At 40.8% G+C, this 23,578-nt stretch overlaps 1 protein-coding gene across 1 annotated transcript in view; it reads right to left on the bottom strand.

Annotated features, from left to right (window-relative positions):
* Nucleotides 1–23,578, bottom strand: part of LOC117546028 (collagen alpha-5(IV) chain-like) — a 72,425-nt gene that overhangs the window by 19,181 nt on the left and 29,666 nt on the right. Inside the window, 30 exon segments of the mRNA XM_034216109.1 lie at nucleotides 850–989; nucleotides 2,232–2,321; nucleotides 4,039–4,137; nucleotides 4,905–4,968; nucleotides 4,970–5,052; nucleotides 5,641–5,730; nucleotides 5,920–6,087; nucleotides 7,527–7,640; nucleotides 7,935–8,085; nucleotides 8,762–8,859; nucleotides 9,714–9,818; nucleotides 10,012–10,104; nucleotides 11,842–12,010; nucleotides 14,437–14,628; nucleotides 15,166–15,236; nucleotides 15,890–15,979; nucleotides 16,959–17,246; nucleotides 17,918–18,011; nucleotides 18,527–18,568; nucleotides 18,676–18,729; nucleotides 18,820–18,864; nucleotides 19,493–19,549; nucleotides 19,659–19,712; nucleotides 20,481–20,573; nucleotides 20,803–20,844; nucleotides 20,960–20,995; nucleotides 21,114–21,176; nucleotides 21,295–21,375; nucleotides 22,445–22,471; nucleotides 22,551–22,604. Of these exon segments, the coding sequence (XP_034072000.1) occupies nucleotides 850–989; nucleotides 2,232–2,321; nucleotides 4,039–4,137; nucleotides 4,905–4,968; nucleotides 4,970–5,052; nucleotides 5,641–5,730; nucleotides 5,920–6,087; nucleotides 7,527–7,640; nucleotides 7,935–8,085; nucleotides 8,762–8,859; nucleotides 9,714–9,818; nucleotides 10,012–10,104; nucleotides 11,842–12,010; nucleotides 14,437–14,628; nucleotides 15,166–15,236; nucleotides 15,890–15,979; nucleotides 16,959–17,246; nucleotides 17,918–18,011; nucleotides 18,527–18,568; nucleotides 18,676–18,729; nucleotides 18,820–18,864; nucleotides 19,493–19,549; nucleotides 19,659–19,712; nucleotides 20,481–20,573; nucleotides 20,803–20,844; nucleotides 20,960–20,995; nucleotides 21,114–21,176; nucleotides 21,295–21,375; nucleotides 22,445–22,471; nucleotides 22,551–22,604 (2,847 nt within the window).

The raw sequence follows: 23,578 nt of genomic DNA, 5'->3' as shown, positions 1-23,578 counted from the left end.
GTCTACAGACCCTTTAAGAGCATATTTTACCTTCTCAAGTTTCAGAAAGAATACCAGGTCTTTAAGCCAAATAGAGTCAAATGGGATAGGACTAGGGGTGGGAATCAGCAGGCCCCCCACGATACGATACTATCGCGATACTTAAGCCACGATAGTATTGCGATTCTACGATATGCTAAGTATTGCGATACGATATATTGCGATATTGCAAATCACATTGGTCGTGTCCATGTGAGTATTCCCTTACTGGTTAAAACATGTATTTGCAATATGAATAGTTTATGTACAAAAAACCAATTTGTGTTCTTTGAACCTGAAAAGGAGATTTGTGTTTGAGATTTGAGACATGCTTTTATTTGAAGGCGACTTTGCGCTATTAGCAGGAAGTTACTGTTCCCAAAGCAAAAACTTGACGGAGATAAAGTACAGATATTAACAGAGATATCAACATTTAAATACGGTGATATCAAAAGATAACGTTTACATGTAAGTATTAGCACCCCTCGAAGAGGCACAGGGTTAGTGTTAACTGTGGTTTGTGTCTTAATTCGTTTATATACTGTATTATAACTTTGCTAACTATTTGAAGTTCACTTGTTTAATGGTATTCTAAAATAATACTCATATGGATGTAGCTTAAATGTATTTGTTGTTTTGTGTCTTTGTGTAGCTCTTACGTTGGTTTTTGGAGTTGGAGTGTACGACCCTCTTTCCGAGGGATATGCTACAGTTTCTATAATAAAATATCGATCCTTGGCATCCGTGTATCGATACAATATCGCCACGCGATACTATATCGATTATTTCCCCCACCCCTAGATAGGACATTTCTACGGTTGAGTCCTTTACCTTAAGTCCTCCGGGTCCGGGGGGTCCGACTCCAGCAGATCCGGGTTCACCTTTAGATCCGGGGAAACCAGATCCTCCGGGTTGTCCTGGACCTCCTGATCTACCTGGCTGACCTGACAGACCCTTCTGTCCTGATGGTCCTGTGACATCATCAAAGTGAGACATTAGCATTTTTGAAAACAACTTTTTAGTAGACCCTTTTTTTGCTTTATCTCAATCTCAATCTTTATTTATTTATATTGCACATTTAAAAACAACCTCAGTTGACCTGAAGTGCTGTAGAGGGAACAAGTACAACATAAAATAACACAATAGGAGTAAAATAATAAAACAATAATTAAAAACAAGATAAAAAGCACAATAACTAGAAACATATTTGTATTTCCACATGTATATCTTTTTACTTTTTAATGCTATTTTATTTCTATTTCAGAAATATTTTGGATTGTTTATTTCTAGTGTCTTAATTTCTCTATGTACATTGCCTTGTTTTTTATGCTGCTGCAACGCAAACATTTCTCGAATTGGGATCAATAAAGTATCTATCCATCTGTCTGTCCATCTATCTATCCATCTATCTATCTATCTATCTATCTATCTATCTATCTATCTATCTATCTATCTATCGAGCTAGCTAGCCATCCATCCAGCCAGCCAGCCAGCCAGCCAGCCAGCCAGCGAGCCAGCGAGCCAGCGAGCCAGCGAGCGAGCGAACGAGCGAGCGAGCCAGCCAGCCAGCCAGCCAGCCAGCCAGCCAGCCAGCGAGCGAGCGAGCGAGCCAGCCAGCCAGCCAGCGAGCGAGCGCGCCAGCCAGCCAGCCAGCGAGCGAGCGAGCCAGCCAGCCAGCCAGCCAGCCAGCCAGCCAGCCAGCCAGCCAGCGAGCGAGCGAGCGAGCGCGCAGCCAGCCAGCCAGCGAGCGAGCGCGCCAGCCAGCCAGCCAGCGAGCGAGCGAGCCAGCCAGCCAGCCAGCCAGCCAGCCAGCCAGCGAGCGAGCGAGCGAGCCAGCCAGCCAGCCAGCGAGCGAGCGCGCCAGCCAGCCAGCCAGCGAGCGAGCGAGCCAGCCAGCCAGCCAGCCATTCCAGCAGCCAGCCAGCCAGCGAGCGAGCGAGCCTAGCCAGCCAGCAGCCAGCGAGCGAGCTCGCCAGCCAGCCAGCTCAATCTATCTATCTCTCCTATCCATCCATCCATATCCATCCATCCATCCATCCATCCATCCATCCATCTATCTATCTATCCATCCATCCATCCATCCATCCATCCATCCATCCATCCATCCATCCATCCATCCATCCATCCATCCATCCATCCATCCATCTCTCCATCCATCCATCCATCCATCCATCCATCCATCCATTCTGATTCAGAACTGAGTTCAAACCCACCTGGGAATCCCATTTCTCCCATGCTGCCCTTTCCTCCAGGACCTCCAGAACCACCGGGGCCTCCTGGGATGCCAGAATCTCCCTTTGGACCTTTAGTAGAGAGGAAAAACATGTTAGGTTGCTGTTATGTTAAATGTTTGGTGTTTGTTTTTCATGTATTGTGTCTGTTAGGTGCCCCGATAAACATTCCTATTGTCATCTTGCAATCTACTCATTTATATAAATAGTTATCACCGCAATAAACCGTATTTAATTTACATTATTTAACTCCAAACCAAATCATTCAAAACTAATTTGATATTTAAAAAATGTTCAATCTGAAGTTATCAAAATGTATTTTTCTTTCCCTTTTTCTTTATTTACTGTATGTAATGTCTTGTTGCTTTGTATGCCTGTCCCTGGACTTGGTTGTATGTAAACATGTGTGATGCTCATGTATGATATTGAATAGATGAATAATAAAAAAATAAAGAAAACAATAATGAAAAAAAAAACAATAATAATGTGTGTGTGTCTTTGTGTGTGTGTGTGTGTGTGTGTGTGTGTGTGTGTGTGGGGGGGGGGGTATGTGTGGTCTAGCATTACTATACTTGTGGGGACCTAAATCTGTTTACATAGTCACGTGTGGGGACTGGCCTCCCTTATGGGGACAAATTGGAGGTCCCCATGAGGGGAATCATTAATTTTAGGGTGAAGACTTGGTTAGGGTTAGGCATGTGTTGGTTAGGGTTAGGATAAGTCTCCAGGAAATGCATGTAAGTCAATGTAATGTCCCCTGAAGTGATGTATATATGGTATGTGTGTGTCAGAGTTCCCGTTAGCCGGTAATTACCGGACTACGACCGGTAAAATATGTTGAAGACCGGCAAATCTAAATCTCTCCGGTCAAAGTGTCCGTTCAAAAATAATTTCCATTTAGCGCAATACCACATCAGTTGCGCAACTTGCGCCATTTATGTGACAGACAAGAATAGTCAATTCTAATGTCTAACACTTAATGTGGAGAAAGAGATATCCTGTATGGGTTGATTGTGCGTTGATCTGTTGGTAATGCCTCGGGGTTCCGGTGGGCATGTAAACAAATGCATAATGCTACGCTATACTTTGCGGCCTCACCCAGTTGCATAGCGACGCTTATTGTTTAGGTGTCTTTTAATAAGCAGGTAGTCATATCATTAGCTAGAACTAGCTGGATCTGATCGATATGGACATAAACGCGAGTGAAGTCTAATCTGACGGGAGAGAGAGATCAGCTGCTGCTGACGAGTCGACACGCAGCTCTGCATGATCACCTGCAGCGGTGAGCGAACAAAACACACACTTCAGGTTAGAATATCACACGTAGCTATTTTAATGACCTCTCAAACTACCTAAACTAGTTATAGATATGTTTAGTTTTACTGTCGGGTCACTCATTACTGATCCTCGAGCTGCATGATACTGACAGGAGAGGGAGAGAGCTCCGTTTATTATTCCCGTGTTATTATAAATTCCTGTACACTTTTGAATAATGTAGTTAATCTACTATAATTAGTTTGTTTAATATCGAATCATATCAATTTGTTTTAAAGCACAATAAATAACAAAGAAGACCTTTGACCGGCACTTTTCTCATTTTGTCCGGAAGATTTAAACTTTAACGGACATGTTGACCGGCGAAAACATATTCTAACGGGAACTCTGGTGTGTGTGTGTGTGTGTGTGTGTGTGTGTGTGTGTGTGTGTGTGTGTGTGTGTGTGTGTGTGTGTGTGTGTGTGTATGTGTGTGTGTGTGTGTGTGTGTGTGTGTTGGGAGTTAAACGCATACCTGGTGGTCCGGGGAGTCCAGGGCGACCGTCTGATCCTGAGAGACCGGGGTCACCTGACAGACCGGGGACACCTTTCTGACCGGAAAAACCTGGTCCACCTGTAGAACAAACACAGAAATAAAGATTATTCAACAGTGGTGCAGGAATGACTCTTAAAGGTCCCCTATTATACTGTTTTTCATCAATACATCACAGGTCTCAGATATATACAGAACCTGTCTCTGAAGTGTTTGGCTCCAAACACCAAACACATCATTGCAGCATTACCCATAATCCCCTCTGTTTCAGCCCTGTTTCCAAAGTGCTGATTCTCTGTCTGTTACTTTAGATGAAAATAAGGAGCCCCTCCCCACGCCCCTCTGAGAGAGATTTGGTTACAAAGAACTCAATGGAGCTCTAGGAGGAGATTCAGGTGATAAGGTGGTGGGGGGGGGGGGGGGGGGGGTTACCTTGGTTGCTGATTGGCTAATGGTTACACAAGCCAAAACATCGCTATGACATCATAAAGTGGCCAAAATCTGATCAGCTCATTTTCAGACAGGTTTTTATAGAAATGGATCAGGACAAAAAGAGAGAGAATCTTTGTTCCTGAAACTTTCAGAGTCTCTTAATGCAGAGGGGACACATGTTGATGTAGAAGAGACATGAAGAAGAGGGGACACATGTTGATGTAGAAGAAACATGAAGAAGAGGGGACACATGTTGATGTAGAAGAGACATGAAGAAGAGGGGACACATGTTGATGTGCACTTTGCATGATAGGACACCTTTAAACCCAGAAATTAGTTAGCATTTTAGCACATATGGGCTCCCTTTTGTAGTCAATGTCTTTTGGTTGAGTGAAGGTGTTTGGTTTTATCCATACCTGGTAGTCCAGGGTCTCCTTTGGTTCCCTTTGTGACGGACGGGGGCAGACTAGCTCCTGGAGGGTCCCGTAACGCCGGGGTCTCCTCTGTCTCCTTTTCCTCCGGGACCGCCGGGAGATCCGTCTCTTCCTGAGAATCCTGGTTCACCTGGAGAGGAGGACGGAGAATCAAGAGACGTTTAGCAGGGCATAGGGATGTTTTTTCTTTTTCATGGACTGCAGTCGAGTTTCTTCTCAGTTATATGAACAACAAAACTAAGATGGCGGCCCAACAACATCATCTGGGACCCAAAGCATGTTCTGAACAGTGAATATGAACTGCTACCATCTAATCTGAGATTCAATAAAGTCCGACTGAAGCATCCTTTGTGTTCCAGTCAACCCTCTCAGTGAACACAGAGCTGAATCCCAGATCAAATGCACGCTGAAGGCTCTTTGAGCAGGTTTTCTCTCACTGATTGTCCTGTTATGTTAAATGTTAGTTTTCCATGTATTGTGTCTTGATGTTTGTCCGTTGATGTTACACATGCAGCTGCTGTGATGCAAGTCACATTTCAGACTTGATCTGACCATTAAAGTATTATCGTATCGTAAGAAAAACAGGATGAATTGATCCTTTGTTCCTGTTAACCTGTATTTATAAATGTAAAAAGTGCAATGTAACTTGTGTCAGCTTACAGTTTTTTAACATGTATTGAGAACTTGAGGGCTTAATGAAAGAGTTATGAGTAAAAACCTTTAAATCCGGGTCCGCCGGGTCCTCCGGGGCCTCCTGGTCCCCCTGAGGGTCCTGGAGTTCCCATGGAGCCCATGTCTCCTTTCTGACCTGCAGGAAGTCACACAAAGGAGCAAAGAGAGGTTAGATTTAATTCAAGAATTCAAGATTCAAAGCTTTATTGTCATTTGTACAATAGTAAAATAATAAAACAATAATAAAAAACATGATTTTTCTGACATTTCACAGAGAAAATAACCCATTATACTGTAGATTCACGATGTTAGCATTAGATGTTACCTGGCAGTCCGGGCAGGCCGTCGCGTCCTGGCCCTCCAAGGGGTCCCGGGGTTCCCACTTGTCCCGGGGATCCTGGGAAACCGTTTCCTCCTCTCTCTCCTGGCAGACCGGGGATATCCAGACCTGGAGGTCCGGGGTCTCCCTTCCCTCCGTTTGATCCGGGGAATCCTGTAATCATGACATCAAGATTTAGGCTTTAAGCAGGAAAATAATTATTCTTTATGTGTTGGGGAAATACTGAATGTACTCTTCCAATATCAGAGTCCACATGATGACAAAGGTATCCCAACTGCAGCTGTGAACATGACAGGATGTATGATTACCTAGAAGATCATCAGGACTGTTTTAGGCATATGATAGCTATGTGATTAACATGATGATTCAGCCTCTATGGAGATAGACATATATATATATATATATATATATATATATATTAGGGCTGTCAGTCGATTAAAATATTTAATCGCGATTAATCGCAAATTAATCGCACATTTTTGATCTGTTTTAAATGTACTTTAGAGGAATATTTTTCAAGTTTTTAATACTCTTATCAACATATGAGTGGACAAATATGCTTTATGCTAATGTTTATTATCATTTGAACAATGACAAATATTCTCATGAATATTAAACACAACAATGTGTGTGTGTGTGTGTGTGTGTGTGTGTGTGATGGATCGTTGGAGCTATGTGCAACTCAAGGCATATGCTCGAACGGGAGCTGCCTGGACGCTGCAATCATGTTGCACTATCCGTGCTGAGTGTGCTGACTTCTCGTACAATGTCCCACTGTCTGGCTTCCTGCATAAAGTCAAGTGCTCGGCGCAATTGTCGGCGAAATGTCGCTCCTCTGTTTTCATTTAAGCAGCTCCTTATATCCGTTAGCGCAGCTAGCTAGCACCAGATGCTAACAACAACAATACACGTAAGGTGTGCCTGTTCTCTCTCTCTCTCTCTCTCGCTCGCTCGCTCGCACCACACATACACACACCCTCCCGGTCCTCCCGATGGCCAGTCGGGGCCTGCCGGTGAGCGTGGAAGTGTGGTCTGCCGCAAGCGGACGGTAGGATGTCAGCATCAGCTTGTAGATGGTATTTAAACTCGATGCGCTCTGAAACTACGGGGCGGCCGAAGGCAAAAAATGCACATGCGTTAATTAAAATAATTAGTTGCGTTAATTTGTTAGCGTTATTAACGCGTTAACGCAACATTTTGAGATTTAGAGAAAAAGTCAAAATTTGAGAAAAAGTCAACATTTTAAGAAAAAGTCAGAATTTTGAGATTTAGAGAAAAAGTCCGAATTTTTTGAAAAAGTCAGAACTTTGACATTTAGAGAAAAAGTCAGAATTTTGACATTTTGAGTAAAAGTCAGTATTTTTTACATGACAGGATGTATGATTACCTACAAGAACCGGTACTCCTCCATCTTGTGACTGTGTAACTCCCTCTCTTGGATATCAGCATGTGAAGGACACTGTTCAGAAACTAGTTGATGCTCTGTATGTGATGACTACTTCCATTCTTGAGAGGATAATAAATACATGTATCCTGATTATTGAAGCTGAAGCCGGTGACGAGTGATATTTTTCTAACATTATGTTTCTGACCTGGTGATCCCATTGGTCCGGAGGGTCCGGGGGGGCCAGGCTGCCCCAGAGAGCCCGTGGTGGGGGATCCAGGTGGGCCGCGAGCTCCAGGTATTCCAGATGTTCCAGGGTCACCTGCACAGAGACAGGACAGAACATCAGCTTGGTGTATGCTTGGAGAGGTCAAAGCAATATGTCAAAAATAATATTAATATTGCAATATGAGGCGAGATATTTATTTGATATGAGATATGATATGATACTAAAATACTGTACAGTGACGAACCAGTATTTAGTATGATATGGTAATATAATTTCTTTGAAAATCGCCAATGATTAACCCTTGATTTTCTCCATATGGCTCTGTTGGCTTTAATACATTTTCAAGTATGCTTTGGCGTGTGTAAAGAGCATTAAACTACAAAATACCTTTGGATCCAGGACCGCCATCAGATCCAGATCTTCCAGGAGAGCCGGGGCCTCCAGAGAAGCCGGGGTCTCCCTTTACTCCGATGAAGCCTTTAGATCCAGGGACTCCTGGGAGACCGGGGGGGCCGGGTAGACCAAAACCAGGCTCACCCTGTCACACACACAGGCGGAAAAGTGTTAATTACATGCAAAGTATATCAAGTTCAAGGTTCAAGATTCAAAGCTTTTATTGTCATGTGTACATACAGTAGCTCCAGCGTAGTTATGACAATGAAAACCTTAGGTCACAGGCTGATGATATATGAGATACTTTGTGATGGATGATTCATTTTTATTGTTAATGTTTTTGAATTTCTTATGATATCTAACATGACCAATATTTTATTAGTCAATTTATTGAACATGTTGGAACAAAAAAAAACAATAATAATAATAGTTGAAGCTAAATGAAAAAAACCTTCAAGGTATATATATATATAAAAAAGAAAAAAATCTCATAGTTTCTGTCATGTTAAAAAGGGGCAAGACGAAGCATAACAACTTTTCTGGCCCCCTTCTAGCTTACATTGTTCATGAAAATAAAAGATTAGGTCATCGTCATCCGTGATATTATATAACACACTACAGGAGAGGGATACCCCAGAAAGTATAATATGGACCCCTTTAAAACATGATGTTTAGGCTTTTGTACAATAGCTATCATGGTGTTATTGTTTTGGATCTCACTTCCTGGAAATGTCTTGACCTAACTAAAGATTTTAAATGTTTTTCTTTCTCATTAATAAAGCACTTCATCCATCAATCTAACTAACTCTCAGTCGACATACCTTAGATCCAGGGAATCCAGGCTGACCAGGAAGTCCGTCCACTCCGGGTCTTCCTGGTCCTGCTGAAGGTCCGTTCTGACCGGGAATACCTGGGAATCCTGGAGGGGGAAAAGGGAATTGTGAGGATTTGACTGTATATACTGCTACTGGCTAACTTTACCTATATTAATATATGATAGTGTATTTGTAGCTGACGCTCGAAGTGCCCTTATGTATTGTTTTGTATTTTTGAAGAGTGCCTAATGTATGCTTGAACTTTGTTGTATCTCGTTATCTTTCCGGAAGTCATGTGACCTCTAGCCCCGGATGTTTACATTGTGTTAGTGAGAGAGTAAAACAGCGCAAAAAAAGTGTCAACAATGTTAATAACGTGCCTTTTCTACTGCTGGTCTACTAGGCGAACACGTTTTCACGGTGTTTCATTATTGTACCAAGAGGTAAATAAACGTGATTGTGGACTTCAGTTCGATGCGTAACGTTCTTTCAAGACCAGAGTAGTTACAGTATGTATATGCTGTATTAGCTATTATTCTGAATTTGTAATGTAACCAAAGCTACCAAAATGTAGCAAAATCAAAGTATAAAGTTGCATGATATATATAAATACTCAAGAGAAGTACCTTGAAATGGTACTTAAGTACAGTACTTGAGTAAATATACTTCATAGGTGTCCTATGGTCATTACCATCATTACAGAACACTCACTGCTATATAACATGTGCAATATTATCATTATTAACGTGCAATTACGTATCTGCCACTACGTTTTTTTGCACTACTAATTCATATTTACATTTATCACGTGACCGTCTATGTATCCTGTAGATATTAAATTGCTCTTTTTACTGCAGTGTATAGTATTATTGTTATGCTGCTGTGTTTATTGTATTTTTGTAACTCTGGCACAACAATTTCCTTCGGATAAATAAAGTCTTATCTAATCTTATCCTACCTTTTACTCCTGGGGGTCCTGGGAGTCCGATGCCAGGAAGTCCGGGGTCTCCCTTCATTCCCGGTAATCCCGGGAAACCGTTCTGTCCGGGCCCACCGGGGTTACCTGCAGATCAAACAACAGAAACACGAGTCAAAACCTGGATGCATGAAAGCAGATTTAAAATGTTTCATTGTTTTATTGGCTCTTAATGGTCTTGGTCCTAGCTGTTTACATGGTGAACAAACAAACAAACAAAAGGGGCAAATAATAAAGTAAGTTATTCTACTTATTCTTCTGTACAATAACAGTTGTGTACCTGGTGATCCGGGCGATCCTGAAGAGCCGTCCAGTCCTGGTGACCCTGATGATCCTTTCTCTGCAATTGCTAGACCGGGTTCACCTTTAGTACCTGAGAGGAGAGAGGAAGCAAGGAGAGGAGGTCAGTGAGGAGACTCTAAAGGATGCCAAGTGCTATAAAGAGATATCTGTACAACAAACTGGTACTTCATATTACACAAGTATGAATATAATGCAATACCCTACAGGGTAACTTGGAGAGGGTCCGAGTCTGACCCTTGTCAATTAACTACAGGGGTCCCTCAGGGCTCTGTTCTTGGTCCCCTCCTCTTCTCTCTGTACACAAACTCGCTCGGATCAGTCATTTGCCCACATGGTTTTTCATACCACTGCTACGCTGACGACACCCAATTAATTCTGTCCTTTCCCCGCTCAGAAACCCAGGTCGTCGCACTCTTGACCTAACAATCAACATCGGCCCCTCTGTTGTTTCCCCAACTCAGACTGCAAGGAATCCTAGATGACCCTAGATAACCACCTGTCTTTCACCGCAAACATCGCTGCTACAACCCGTTGCTGCAGATACACGCTTTACAACATCAGGAGGATTCGACCCCTCCTGACTCAGATAGCGACGCAGGTTCTGGTCCATGCTCTCATCATCTCACGTCTTGACTACTGCAACTCCCTCCTGGCTGGTCTACCTGCATGTGCCATCCGACCTCTGCAGCTCATCCAGAATGCAGCGGCTCGTCTGGTCTTCAACTTTCCTAAATGTTCCTACACCACTCCGCTCCTCCGCTCCCTTCACTGGCTTCCAGTAACTGCTAGAATCCACTTCAAGACACTGGTACTTGCGTACCATGCTGCGAATTGATCTGGCCCTTCCTACATCCAGGACATGGTTTAAACCGTACACCCCAGCGCGTGCACTCCGCTCTGCATCAGCCAAACAGCTCACTGCACCCTCGCTGCGAGGGGGACCCAAGTTCCCATCAGCGAAAACACGTGGTTTTGCTGTCCTGGCTCCAAGATGGTGGAATGAGCTCCCCATTGACATCAGGACAGCAGAAAGCTTACACACCTTCTAGACTGAAAACTCATCTCTTTAGACTTAACTTCAAGCAATAACATTACTAACAAAGAACTTATATACTAACAAAGGACTGGCTTATCTAAAGCCAGTTGAGTAGCACTTGAAATGTTTTGGCTCTATGAAACCTGATGTACTTATATGATTCTGTTTTCTTCAAGTTTGTATCTTCTTGGTCGAATGTACTTATTGTAAGTCGCTTTGGATAAAAGCGCCAGCTAAATGTAATGTAATGTATGAATAGTCCTATGGGAAGTCTAGCAGTGATTTTTCCACGATCTAACAGGCTTTTACTTGTTTAGCTTTCTCTGTTTTATTTTTAAAAGTCTAGAGGAGATAAACAACTTCCTGTGATCCTTCCAGATGTCCCATAATGTTAGAGTCTCGTCAGTTTCACTGGCCTATCAAACTATATAGATATGGATTCATTGTCTTTTCCTGGTCTTAGAAACACATTTCCTAAACTCACAGTATAAGAAGTGTTTTACCTTTTAATAAAACAAATAAACGATGTCCTCTTAATACAATAGCATTTCTTTCTATAATGTATTTATTTTTGGGATTTCTTTAGTTATTTATTTTTCATTTTTTTCCTTTGACGTAATTTATGTATTTATACTTTTTATTATTTGATTGCATGTGTGGAAAATGTGTTCTGTGTTTGGGATAAGTGGAAAAAAGGGGGTACATATTGGTATCATGCTCCTTCTTCATTGTGTTATGAAAACAATAAGTACATTTTTTAATTAAACTTACCGGGGGCACCGGGCCCTCCAGATCTTCCGGAGACTCCTTGGACACCTTTGTCTCCTGTAGACCCTTGAGGTCCGAAGCCCGGGGCCCCGCCAGGACCTCTGTCTCCTGGGTTACCAGAGGGACCTGAGTCACCAGGGGGTCCTCGCTCTCCTTTCACCAGCAGGGAACCCTGTCCAACACAGAGAAGTTAAACAACCATCAACTTATGAATCTTCTTCCCGTTTCAGATCCGCAAAGCTATTTCCGTTGACTCCTTCAAAAGAAAACTGAAAACCCATCTCTTCGCATCTGTCTTCCTTGTGAACTAATTTCCATCACCTTGTTTCGGCTCATCATTACCATCACTTCAGTCACATGCTTTTATCACATGGAAATACTTATGTTGATGTATAATGTCGTATAATGAATTTATAATTGTTATGCTATGACGTTTGCATTTGCTTTTGTTTGCTTTGTACAGCCCTTTTGAGGCATTTTTTATGATTTGGGGCTATAATACATTTAGATTTGATTTGATTAAAACCTGTTAAGCCCCGAGCCTGTTTTCCAGGTCTCAGGCTCGAAAATGACATTCCCAGAACAAATGACCATATCTTCCCTTCTAAAAGGGGAACATTAGTAATCTTTTTTCTCAAAGCAAGGTTAAACCTGTGCGTTGAATGTAGAAGAGTCAGAATCAATATAGATGTTTTTTATTTTAAAGTAAATTCAGATTGAACATAGTAAAAAAATTCAAATTATTGTGTCCGTCCAAAAAAAACACATTACTTATTGTGAAAACCAACATAACATATAATAAGTACCCTGTATCAAGATTGATGCAAAACAAGTGAAATTTGACCTTTTTAGAGAGATTTAGCAAAAACCACTTCTGGGGTCATTTGGGTGGATTTGACCTATCTCTGGCCCCCCTTGGTCGATTTTGATGATTGACATCTCTTTTTAACCGCTAGAGCCAATGAAATCGAGGGGAGGTTCCACACACACACACACACACGTTACCAAATAAGGAGTGAGTGTGAGCCAAAACCGGAGCTGCGACACACTCTGGTATCAGCTAATATTTATTCTCCGATTTTTGCCTAAAAATTGAATTATGGATTATCAATAATTTTTTCAAAGTGACAGACACATTGCTATAACCTATGGATTAACCTTCAGCCGCGTTTTTTCTCGTTTTAATGCCATTGAACACGACTTTTGATCAGAATAACAGCTAAGGTGAGCCTATCTCCGTGTTATGCTACCTAAAGCTACGTCGTGTGTTGTCTGTATTGTAAAATAAAACCCTCTCTCTTTTCCTCCGTACCCAAATCTCTAAAAACGATGGAACAATGGAGCTGATCCAGATTTGCGTCCGAAATGACGTAATATCGTCGGCGGACCCACGGCCCTATCAGAAACGTTGCTATCAGAAACAATGCCCAACAGTTTTGGACGTAATATGGTCGGTGTTTACATTAGCATCGCTAACACTCAGAGCTAACCTGTACTGGAGAGCATGTGTGTGAAGAAGCAGGAAATAAAAGGAACTCACCTTGTGGTATAACCGGCAAGAGAGAAAGCCTTTGAGCTCCAAACTGTTTCAGAGAGAATCCTTGATCTAATAATCATTAGATAAATTAATCACCGCAGCATTTTAGACAGTATCTGCCAGGTCCCGCATGAGCCAGCATAAGCTCCGCCCCTCTTATTTTATTTATATTTCAGTTAAAAAAAAAAGCTTAATTTTTGTATTTAACCTTTATTTATAGAGGTGAAAATCTCATTGAGACACAGGGTCTCATTCTCAAGAGAGACCTGTTTATACCCAGAATCAGCACTTTTGAAACAGGAAGTGAAATAGAGGGATATGAGGCATGGCTAGAATGGGTGACCTGTTTGGTATTTTGACCAAAACACTTCATAGACATGGTTTTCATATATCTGAGACCTATGCTATTGCCTAAAAATAGCATGATAGGTGACCTTTAATGTTTTTCAGCGACTGCTTTTCTTTTTATGTTCCAACAAGAACCCTTAGATCCTCCACTGCCCTGCTTTTAGAAACCCCAAGGGTATCACACAAGAGATCTGGGGATCTTTAGAACAGCACAATCCCTTGAAATGTTTCCAATGGCTTTTAATTTGGGTCAACTTTCAATTCTCGCTATAGAATCATTGTTCATGTTTTACTGTATTTTTTCAGTTTCGCTTTTATTTTACATTTTTAATATTCTTTTAAATTTGTTTTATTTTAACCTATTTTAATTTCGTGTCAGTTTTACTTCGAGGGAATTTCATGAGGATCACTGTAGATGTTTTATCTTTATATCTATCTTTATTTTCATCTTGTTCTGTAAAGCACGTTGGGCTTGAAAGGTGCTATACAAATAAAGTGTATTATCATTATTATATCATGGATGGACGGGTCTAATTGCTGGAGGGAAAGTCGCCTACCGGAGTTCCTTTGGCTCAAATTGTATTTGTAAAGCACCTTTTATTGCTAAAAAGTCATCCCAAAGTGCTGCAAGGGGCGTAATATAAAAAAGAAACACAAGTTTAATCAAAGGTTTTTTTTAAATAAAGGTTTTTAGACCCTTCTGAGCCGCCTACCGGAGTTCCTTTGGCTCCTGAGTTTCCGGGTTGTCCATCGCGACCGGGTCGACCGTCCAAACCGGGAAGACCGGGAGATCCGGGGAATCCGCTGTCTCCCTTCTCTCCCCGCCCACCGCTCACCGTGACGGCATCTCCGGGGTCTCCCTTCGGTCCGGGGAAACCTGGAGAACCCTGAGAACCGGAGGGACCCTGAGGAGAGGAACAGAGAAAGAGACAGTTTTTATTTAGTGAAACCCAAAGGAGACCTAACCATGGAAGATAAAAGACTACTATTGAGCTAAAGACTCTTCGCACTGGCTTTTAATACTAGTTGAACATTACATTTTTACATTTGTATGTGTTTTTATAAATGTTCTAGTTATTGTGCTTTTTATCATATTATTGTTTTACTCCCATTGTGTTATTTTATATTGTATAAAGTGTACAGTGTACATTGTACAGCACTGAGGTTGATTTAAATGTGTTATATAAATAAATAAAGATTGAGATTGAGATTCCCACAGCAGAAGCCTGGAGTGGTGTAAAAGCAGGTTGTATTGGACTTGATGTACCTCTTTTCATACATGTGACAAATGGGCCCTTAACTTTCAAACAGTCTCGTTTTAATGTGGTCTATAGGTATTTTAACAACTTCTAAATTATTACATTTTGTATTTGTAGTATTTGCATTTATAAATTGTCAACCCTGTGAAACCACTGAAGAAGAGAAAGTAAAAAGGTACGAACAGCGGGTCCAGAGGAGCCTGGAGATCCTGGGTATCCTCGGTCTCCTTTGACTCCTGGACCTCCGGGAGTTCCTGTTGGAGGAGAGGGAACGGATTAACAACACAGTACATTCAAACCTATTTAAGTCCAAAGATTTCTCCATCAAGCAGGGGTGTCCAAACTTTTTTCACCGAGGGCCACATACAGAAAAACATACGAAAGGCTGGGCCACTCACTAGAGGTATATCGCCTCATAAGTTCAGTTATAAGTAGGTAAATTATGCTTGATACTTGAAAATGCCTTAAGAAAAAAACAGCCTATGTCACAGCTCTCTATAAGGTTTCATTTATTTTGTTGGCAGCTCATTCCTCAAAACAGAAGCCTCAGATTGCTGATAATAAAAGGACATATGAAGGAGCTTTTTCAAGCTTGTTAGGTAAATACGTTATTGGGCCTTTTATCTTATCAACTAAGATTTGTTAGAAAATGTTCCCAACTTGAATTGACTGAATTTATTTGAAAAGTGGGCTTATTACAGTAACACATGAATACTACTGTGTAATATATGTTTACATATATATTTAAGAAGTACAATATAAGACAAGCACAAGTTTCATTTGTGGGCCGTATTCCATTATACTTTTTTTTATTTGCTGAGGGCCGAATCAAAATGGCCCCCGGACCATAGTTTGACCCCTGATATAAAGCAATGCATGATGGGAGTAGAAAGTGAAGAGGTGTTACCGGGGAATCCTGGTTGTCCGGCAGGTCCTTGGGGTCCTTGGATGCCGGAGGTACCTCCAAAGCAGTTCACACACGTCTCGCCCTTATCACCTGAAAGAACAAACCATCACAGGTCAGTGTATATTGAAGTATGAAAAAAAAAAAAGGAGTAGCTCTACTCATCTCATTGTACCTGTATAACGACAATAAAGGATTCTATATTCTATAGTGTGATAAAGCATTACATTACATCACGTTTTTCATCCAAAGCGACTCTGTGACCATCAGACATTTTAACTCCTCTCTTGAAAAGTCAATATGCTGGATCTTCACTTCTTATGTTTGTATAATAATCTATTATTTTTATTTTATTTGTGTTGACTGCAGGAGGCAGGGATAGAACTGCTGACCCTCTGATTGGTAGATGCTTATTTCCCCACTGTGCCAATTTTAATTCATTTTTTGAAGGACTTACATTTAAGTTGTTAGACGCTGTAAAAATCTACATAACTCAACTTTTAAGTATTGGTTCATTGCTTTAATACCCTTTCTACGATAAGATAAGATGGACCTTGATTAATCTCCGTAGGGCAGTGCTTCTCAAAGTGTGGTGGTCCGTGACCGCCCCCTAGTGGTCCGCGGGTATATTGGTAACATTTCACATTTGAAATAAATAAATAAATGTAAGTTTTCCGCACTCTCGCGGGAATATCTCAGCAATGGAGTGGGGTTAAGTTTCACTTTCGATTGCATGATATAGCCCAGCGCAACACCTTCATCACACATGTTGCCACTTGTTTGTACAATTTTCAGGCGATTTGCAATCTGTTCTAGAAAAACGATGTGATTTTGGATATTTGTGGAGTTAGGTGGTCCGCGAGTGTTTTTTGCATGTGTGATTGCAGCAACAGAAGGAAACACAGATAGTACGCATGGAATATACACGGGAATAATACGAATAAAAGTACAAATACAAAATTAAATGAAAGAAGAATAAACATAAATTATATAAATATATACATTTAAATATGTGTCAACCTACCTGTTTCTGATTCTGATCATTAAATCCACAAACACCAGTGTCTCTCACCTTTCTGTCCAGACCCTCCGGGGAACCCTCTCTCTCCCTGGACTCCTGGGCGTCCGGACTCTCCGGCAACGCAGTTTTGTTGACCCGAGGAGAATCCTGGAGGTCCGGGGAGTCCTGGAGCTCCCTGACCCCCGTTGGACCCTGTTCGTCCTGGGGGTCCCGGCAGAGAAAGACCGGGAACGCCAGAATCTCCCTTCAAACCTTTCTCTCCCTGGAAGCCTGGAGGTCCTGAGACGCCTCCACCCCCAGTAGCTGAGAGTCCTGGGGCTCCTGGAGGGCCCGATAAACCTGCGGAGGACAGGAGGGAACAGCTTTAATCAGAAATATATATTTAAAAGTGTTGGGGAAATACTAAATGTCCTCTTCCAACATGAGAGTAACGTGATAACAAAGGTACCCCAACTGTAGCTGTGTGCATGACAGGATGTGTGATTACCTAGAAGAGCATCAGGACTGTTTGAGGCATGTGATAGCTATGTGATTAACATGATGATTCAGCCTCTATGGAGATAGACATATGACAAGCATGCTCATTTCTGACGTGGAGCTAATCTGAAGTAAACATTGAATACTGCTTTCTATTCCTCCATCTTGTGACTGTGTAACTCCCTCTCTTGGATATCAGCATGTGAAGGACACTGTTCAGGAACTAGTTGATGCTCTGTATGTGATGACTACTTCCATTCTGGAGAGGATCACAAATACATGGATCCTGAGGTTGAAGCTCAAGCCGGTGACGAGGAATATTTGTCTAACATAATATCCAACAACTCAGTTATTGAGTAAAATCTAAATGCAGTACAAAGTACAATATCTGCCTCTGAAATGTAGCCAACCCTAACCCTAAATATATTGTAATACATTTGAATGTGTGTGTGTGTGTGTGTGTGTGTGTGTGTGTGTGTGTGTGTGTGTGTGTGTGTGTGTGTGTGTGTGTGTGTGTGTGTGTGTGTGTTTACCTCCTGGTCCTCTCTCTCCTTTGTATCCAGGTGATCCGGGGTAGCCGGCCTCACCTTTAGGGCCGACCTGCCCCCCCGTCTGCGAGCCGATCACCTGGTGGGACGAAGAGACATAACACACGTTTAGAAGAAAAGCAGGAACTCTCACAGGCTTCTTGTTTGACTTATAAAAAGGTATTTATTCCAATGTATTAATAAATCATTCAAATAAAGTAATAATGAAGAATGATATTAGTATTTAGAAGTAATCAAATGGAGTCAACGTGAGATAGAGGGATATCTTGCCACCATTTACCACCAAAAATAAAACAATTTTACTATTTTTTCTGAATTCTAAATGACAGAGCTACTTTTGGATCAACATTAGAGACACAAGATAATAATATTGTTTTTTTTTATTATCAAAAACATACATTTCTTTAATAAGTAAAATAAAAGACAAGAAAATCTTTATACAGAGAAATGTCTCCACCTAGTGGTCAGAAATGTGTAGTGCACCAAGAAGCCACTTTTGAACTGTTCGTTGACCTGCAGAAGCTTTTCAAAGTGGATCTAAGATAAGAAAATTAAGTTAAGATCGTTTTAATGGACAAAAGGTAGAACACATACCACGCCTGGTGGGCCTGGGTATCCACGATCACCTTTGAAACCCTAAAAAGAAAGAAAGACGGGGACATTATTCAAACAATAATGACAACACGACTTTTACATTTTATTTTATGATTTGAATATAGTTTTTATAGTTGTAGAAAACCTACCGTCTCCCCATCCCTTCCTGGAGGACCTGGCTGGCCTGAGTCTCCTTTACCTCCCTGATGAAGGAATAAAGAAAGTTAGAAATACAAATGAGAGATTTTTTTTAAAAAGAGTTATGAATCGTCTTGTTTGTTGGTAATACTCACGGGGAAGCCTGGACCACCGGGGTCGCCATCTTTGCCGTTTTTGCCCTGCGGATAAAAGAAAAATGGTGATCAGAATTGAGGTCAAGAAAGACATTTAGGTTCTCTATGACCTTAAATACAATTTGAAAGGTCAGCCATGCTTAGTTTAGACTTGACAAGTGAAGATATTTTTGGAAATGCAACTACTTGTTCAGTAAAAGGTTGATTGTTAACGCTTCATCAGTCCAATGAAATAGGACACCATTTTGAATAAATATGTCTGTATAAGATCTGATCTGTAATGGTAGCTTCCTTTTGGCCGCATCCCGCTGCTTGTTTCAAGAATTCAGATTCTTTAGTGTGTCTTTGTGGAATTGACTTAATTAATTATACGAGTATGGACAACGCTGCAGCTTCATATAGTGACTTTTTAAAGGAAATAAAGGTGTTGAATACACAGAAAGTAGAGCTTGAGAGAGATGTTTTACTCTTTTGGCGCACACTTATAGGAAGAGGAATTCTTGCTGCTTTTAGACGATTCAAAAAAGTTCTCTGAAGCATACTGACATCTTTAGAAGAAAGTTGAACTGTATGAAAAGGCTGGGGTTGGACATACAGAAGTGATGGGAAAAGACTTGTCCTCATAATAAGTCAAAATGAGAAATATATCTGTTTTTGTGTGATGTGTACTCACTCGTTTGCCTGCATCTCCTGCTTCTCCCTTGCCTCCTTTCTGGCCTCCTGAGGGACCCTACAACATCAAAAACATGCCTGTTAGAACCAGGGAGTTTCATGTTGACATATATTCTTATAATGTTCATCTAACATATTTTATATATCGATATACAACAGATACTTACAGGGACTCCTGGATATCCTGGATCACCTTGAAGACCTTGAAGACCGGGGTCTCCCTGCAGACAAAAGGATCAACGTTTCAATATAACCGCTCTAAGAAACATTGTCAGGGAATTAAGACTTTAAAAAAACTACATTTTGTACAATCAATGGTGCAACAGATTTCTAGGTTTTATGCATCATCCACTACGGTGAGAACAAAAGCAAAAAAAAACGACAAATCATCAAAAACATTTGTAAAAATGCTTAATAAATTAAGCAAGAATAAACATAAATTAACAGTACGAATACAATTAAATATATACATTTATATATATCCATTATTCAATTGACCATCCCACAATTCATTGCCCATACATAATTGATTGACCCTGCCATCCACACAGAGGAAAAGCAGAAAGGAAAATCGGACGTCATTTTTGGAACTATTACTGGATTTCTGTAGGAGCAACATATCTGCTGCCATCCAGTGGCTGTAGTGAAAGTAGCAGCATCTAGCAGTTTGTAAAGGACTTGTAAGGACACTTATCTTAAAATAATCTGTGTAGATATTGTTTTTTGTTCGTTTATGTTTTCTTCTGATGGAAACATTTATTGCATTACAAATTCTCTTACTTAAATTAGGCTCGTTTGTGCTTTGGCTGCCATATTTCAAGTCCATTTTGTGTCCTTCCAACTATTTAACTTATTTTCTTCGATGGTCAGATCATCTCTAAAAAAGCTCTGCAGCAGATTGAATAGAAAAACTTTACGTCTGAAAAACTGATCCAAAGGAATAAATGTTTTGTGTGTTAATGCAGTGTCGATGTCTCTGGCAGTATTACCTTATCTCCTCTCTGGATCTCCGTCTCTGGGGGTCTCTTCTGTTCTCCCACTTGTCCCGGAGGACCAGCAGGGCCTGCTAGACCTGGTTCACCCTGTGATCACACACACACACACACACCACACACACACACACACACACACACACACACACACACACACACACACACACACACACACACACACACACACACACACACACACACACACACACACACACACACACACACACACACACACACACACACACACACACACACACACACACACACATTAGCTTTTAGTAGATGCTTATCAAACGTTTACTCTTGTCACATTAAATACCTTCTCTCCTTTGGGGCCTTGGAAGTTCAATCCCATGTTTCCCTATAGGAGAAAGCACAACATCAGTTTCATAATACTTAATGAAAAATAAGTGTATTGGAGAAAAATGCATTAGCGTCTAAGCTTTGTAACGTCTATTTTATTGGCTTTGACTCACCTTTGGTCCGGGACTGCCGGGAGGACCTGAACGACCCTAGAAAACAAACCCAGAAAACAACTCAGTTCAACAACCGGAATAATTCAACGCAATAAAAAAAACATGAAATATAGAAATGTAGACGGTGATATTTGCTTTGCCGCGGCCTTCTTACGTCAGGACCTCTGTGTCCTTGTGGGCCGAGTGGGCCTTGCGAACCGGGTGGTCCAGAACTTCCCTGTGTCAAAAACATCCACAACAAAATGTCATACATACATTCATAAAAACATACTTTTGTGTATAGAGTTGAATTTCAAGTGAGGACCAAATCCAGATGAATGTGTTATAATACTCACAGGAACTCCTGGTAGTCCGGGCAGTCCCACTGAACCTTTCTCTCCAAAACGATTGGTGGAGATCACATCACCTGGGTCGCCCTGTGGAGGAAAACACAACCAGAGGACACTGTGAGACGTGAACTGTCAGCGGCACGTGAACTAATCAAAACAGCACCATCATGTGGCAGGAAAGCAACTATCCAAAAGGACACTTTAATTTGAAAAGGAAAGGATTATATCCTGCTGATGTTCAGCTTCATACACATAACACACTGTAGGAAAGGGAAAACCCCCCAAAAGGCATGCAAATAAAAAACCCGCCCGCTGTGACGGACCGGTGAGAAAAACACACCCCTCAAGTTAGACCTAACACACGTAGCTATTGTATCTCTGGAACAAGCTAAACTGGTTTATTCTTCACTGTCGGGTCACTCATTACCGGATTAGCGAGCTGCATGACACGATACAGAAGAGAGAGATGAAAGTTAATGTGAACTTTTGAATAATGTACTTCATCTACTATACGTAGTTGGTTGAATGTAATAATGATGTTGTTTGGGGAATCATTTATTGAAAAATGAATCTGAACTAATCTGTTACGATTATAAACTGAAGCAATATAAAAATGACTCCCATTAACTGAGTTTTAATAATAATAATAATAATAATAATGCATTACATTTTTTATTAGAGCGCTTTTACAGGTGCTCAAAGCGCTTTACAAGTACTCATTACACATATTAGACATGTAAGAGCCATCACTGCGGACATTACCCAGAGTTAAATGCGGGTAAAGTGTCTTGCCCAAGGGCACAACGGCGGGATTCGAACTGGAGTTCACCAACGCCCCTCGATCTGATGACCAACGCTCTAACCACTGCGCCAAAACCGCCCCGCCCCTTAAACGTCAGCATATCCGGTCCTAGTCCGGTAATTACCTGCTAACGGAAACTCTGCTACACAATTCTTATTCTTATTATTGAAACATGTCCGGTAACCAGTAACTTTCGAATTTGTCCGGTCAAATAAATTATTTCCGGACACTTGACCGGCAAGAAAAAATCCTATCGGAAACCCTGCTGTGTTTTAGTTACTTTGGCTGATTATACCTAGAAGCTCTGATTTTACACACCAATCAGAAATGCTTAAAGTTGAAGGGAACACTGACCTTTATTCCTGGCAGACCAGGTACACCCTGGAAGAGAGGAAAGCAGAACATGTTAAAGAAGAACAATATGATAATAAACACTCTTTCGTGAATTCTGCAAACTCACCGGCTGTCCCTGCTGACCGAGGATTCCTCCAATTCCTGGGAACCCCCTGTCACCCTGCAGAGAAGAACATTTAACACACAGCTGAGTTCATCTGTAATTAATGTTGTGTTTTATATCATTGAAGTGTGTTGTTTTAACTTTTCATGCATTTTTACTCTGTAAAGTGTCTTTGAGGTTCAAGAAAAGCTCTATAAATATGATGCATTATTATAATTATTTATCTGTCAAAATATAGAGAAAAGCTAATGAGTGGACCATGCATTTAGTAAAGAAGCTCATAAAAGGTTTAATTTATGGCATTCAAGAGGCTTTGGCATCTTGAGAATAGCAGTTTCGTTTACGGCCATCAAGCACTGGAATACTCTTCCAGTTGAACTTAAAACCTGTACTGATTTTAACTCGTTTTCCTATGGTGCAAAAACAATTATATTAAGCAACCAGTCATGCCAACATTAATTACACTGTAATCTGAGTTTTTTTTATTTGAACTGTATTGTCATTGTCATAGATATTTTATTTAAGTGTATTTGAAGTGTACTAAGTATTATGTTCGTAACCTGAATTTAAATCAGGCTTTGTAATTATTTGAGTGACCGAGATCATGTAAGTGTATTTCAAGTGTACTATGTATTAATTTATTGAGCTGTACTTAAATCAGGTTTTTAAATGGTTTGACTGATAGAGATCATGCAATGTTATTATTTGTTTATTGATTGTTATGAACCTGTCTGAGGACCACAGATAGAAATGAGCTATTAGCTATAATCTGGCATCTCTTCTCTTTGCTGAGATTAATGTTTTTGTATGCATGGTCCTTCTATAAATAAATACAACAACAAAAAAGAACACATCTGGAAAAATCCCTCAAAATGTAATAATTCTGGGGGAAATATAACCACATATAATAGTAATTAAAGCAAGCACAAAGAAATTATGATGCAAACGTATGTTATTAAAAATATATCAGAAGCATCATCAAGTCTGATAAACAATGATCCAATTTATCCTAAGTTTCAGACATAAAAGTG

The sequence above is a fragment of the Gymnodraco acuticeps genome, unplaced genomic scaffold, assembly GCF_902827175.1.
Source record: "Gymnodraco acuticeps unplaced genomic scaffold, fGymAcu1.1, whole genome shotgun sequence".
Lineage (NCBI taxonomy): Eukaryota > Metazoa > Chordata > Actinopteri > Perciformes > Bathydraconidae > Gymnodraco > Gymnodraco acuticeps.
This window is presented reverse-complemented; position numbering and strand designations above follow the sequence as displayed.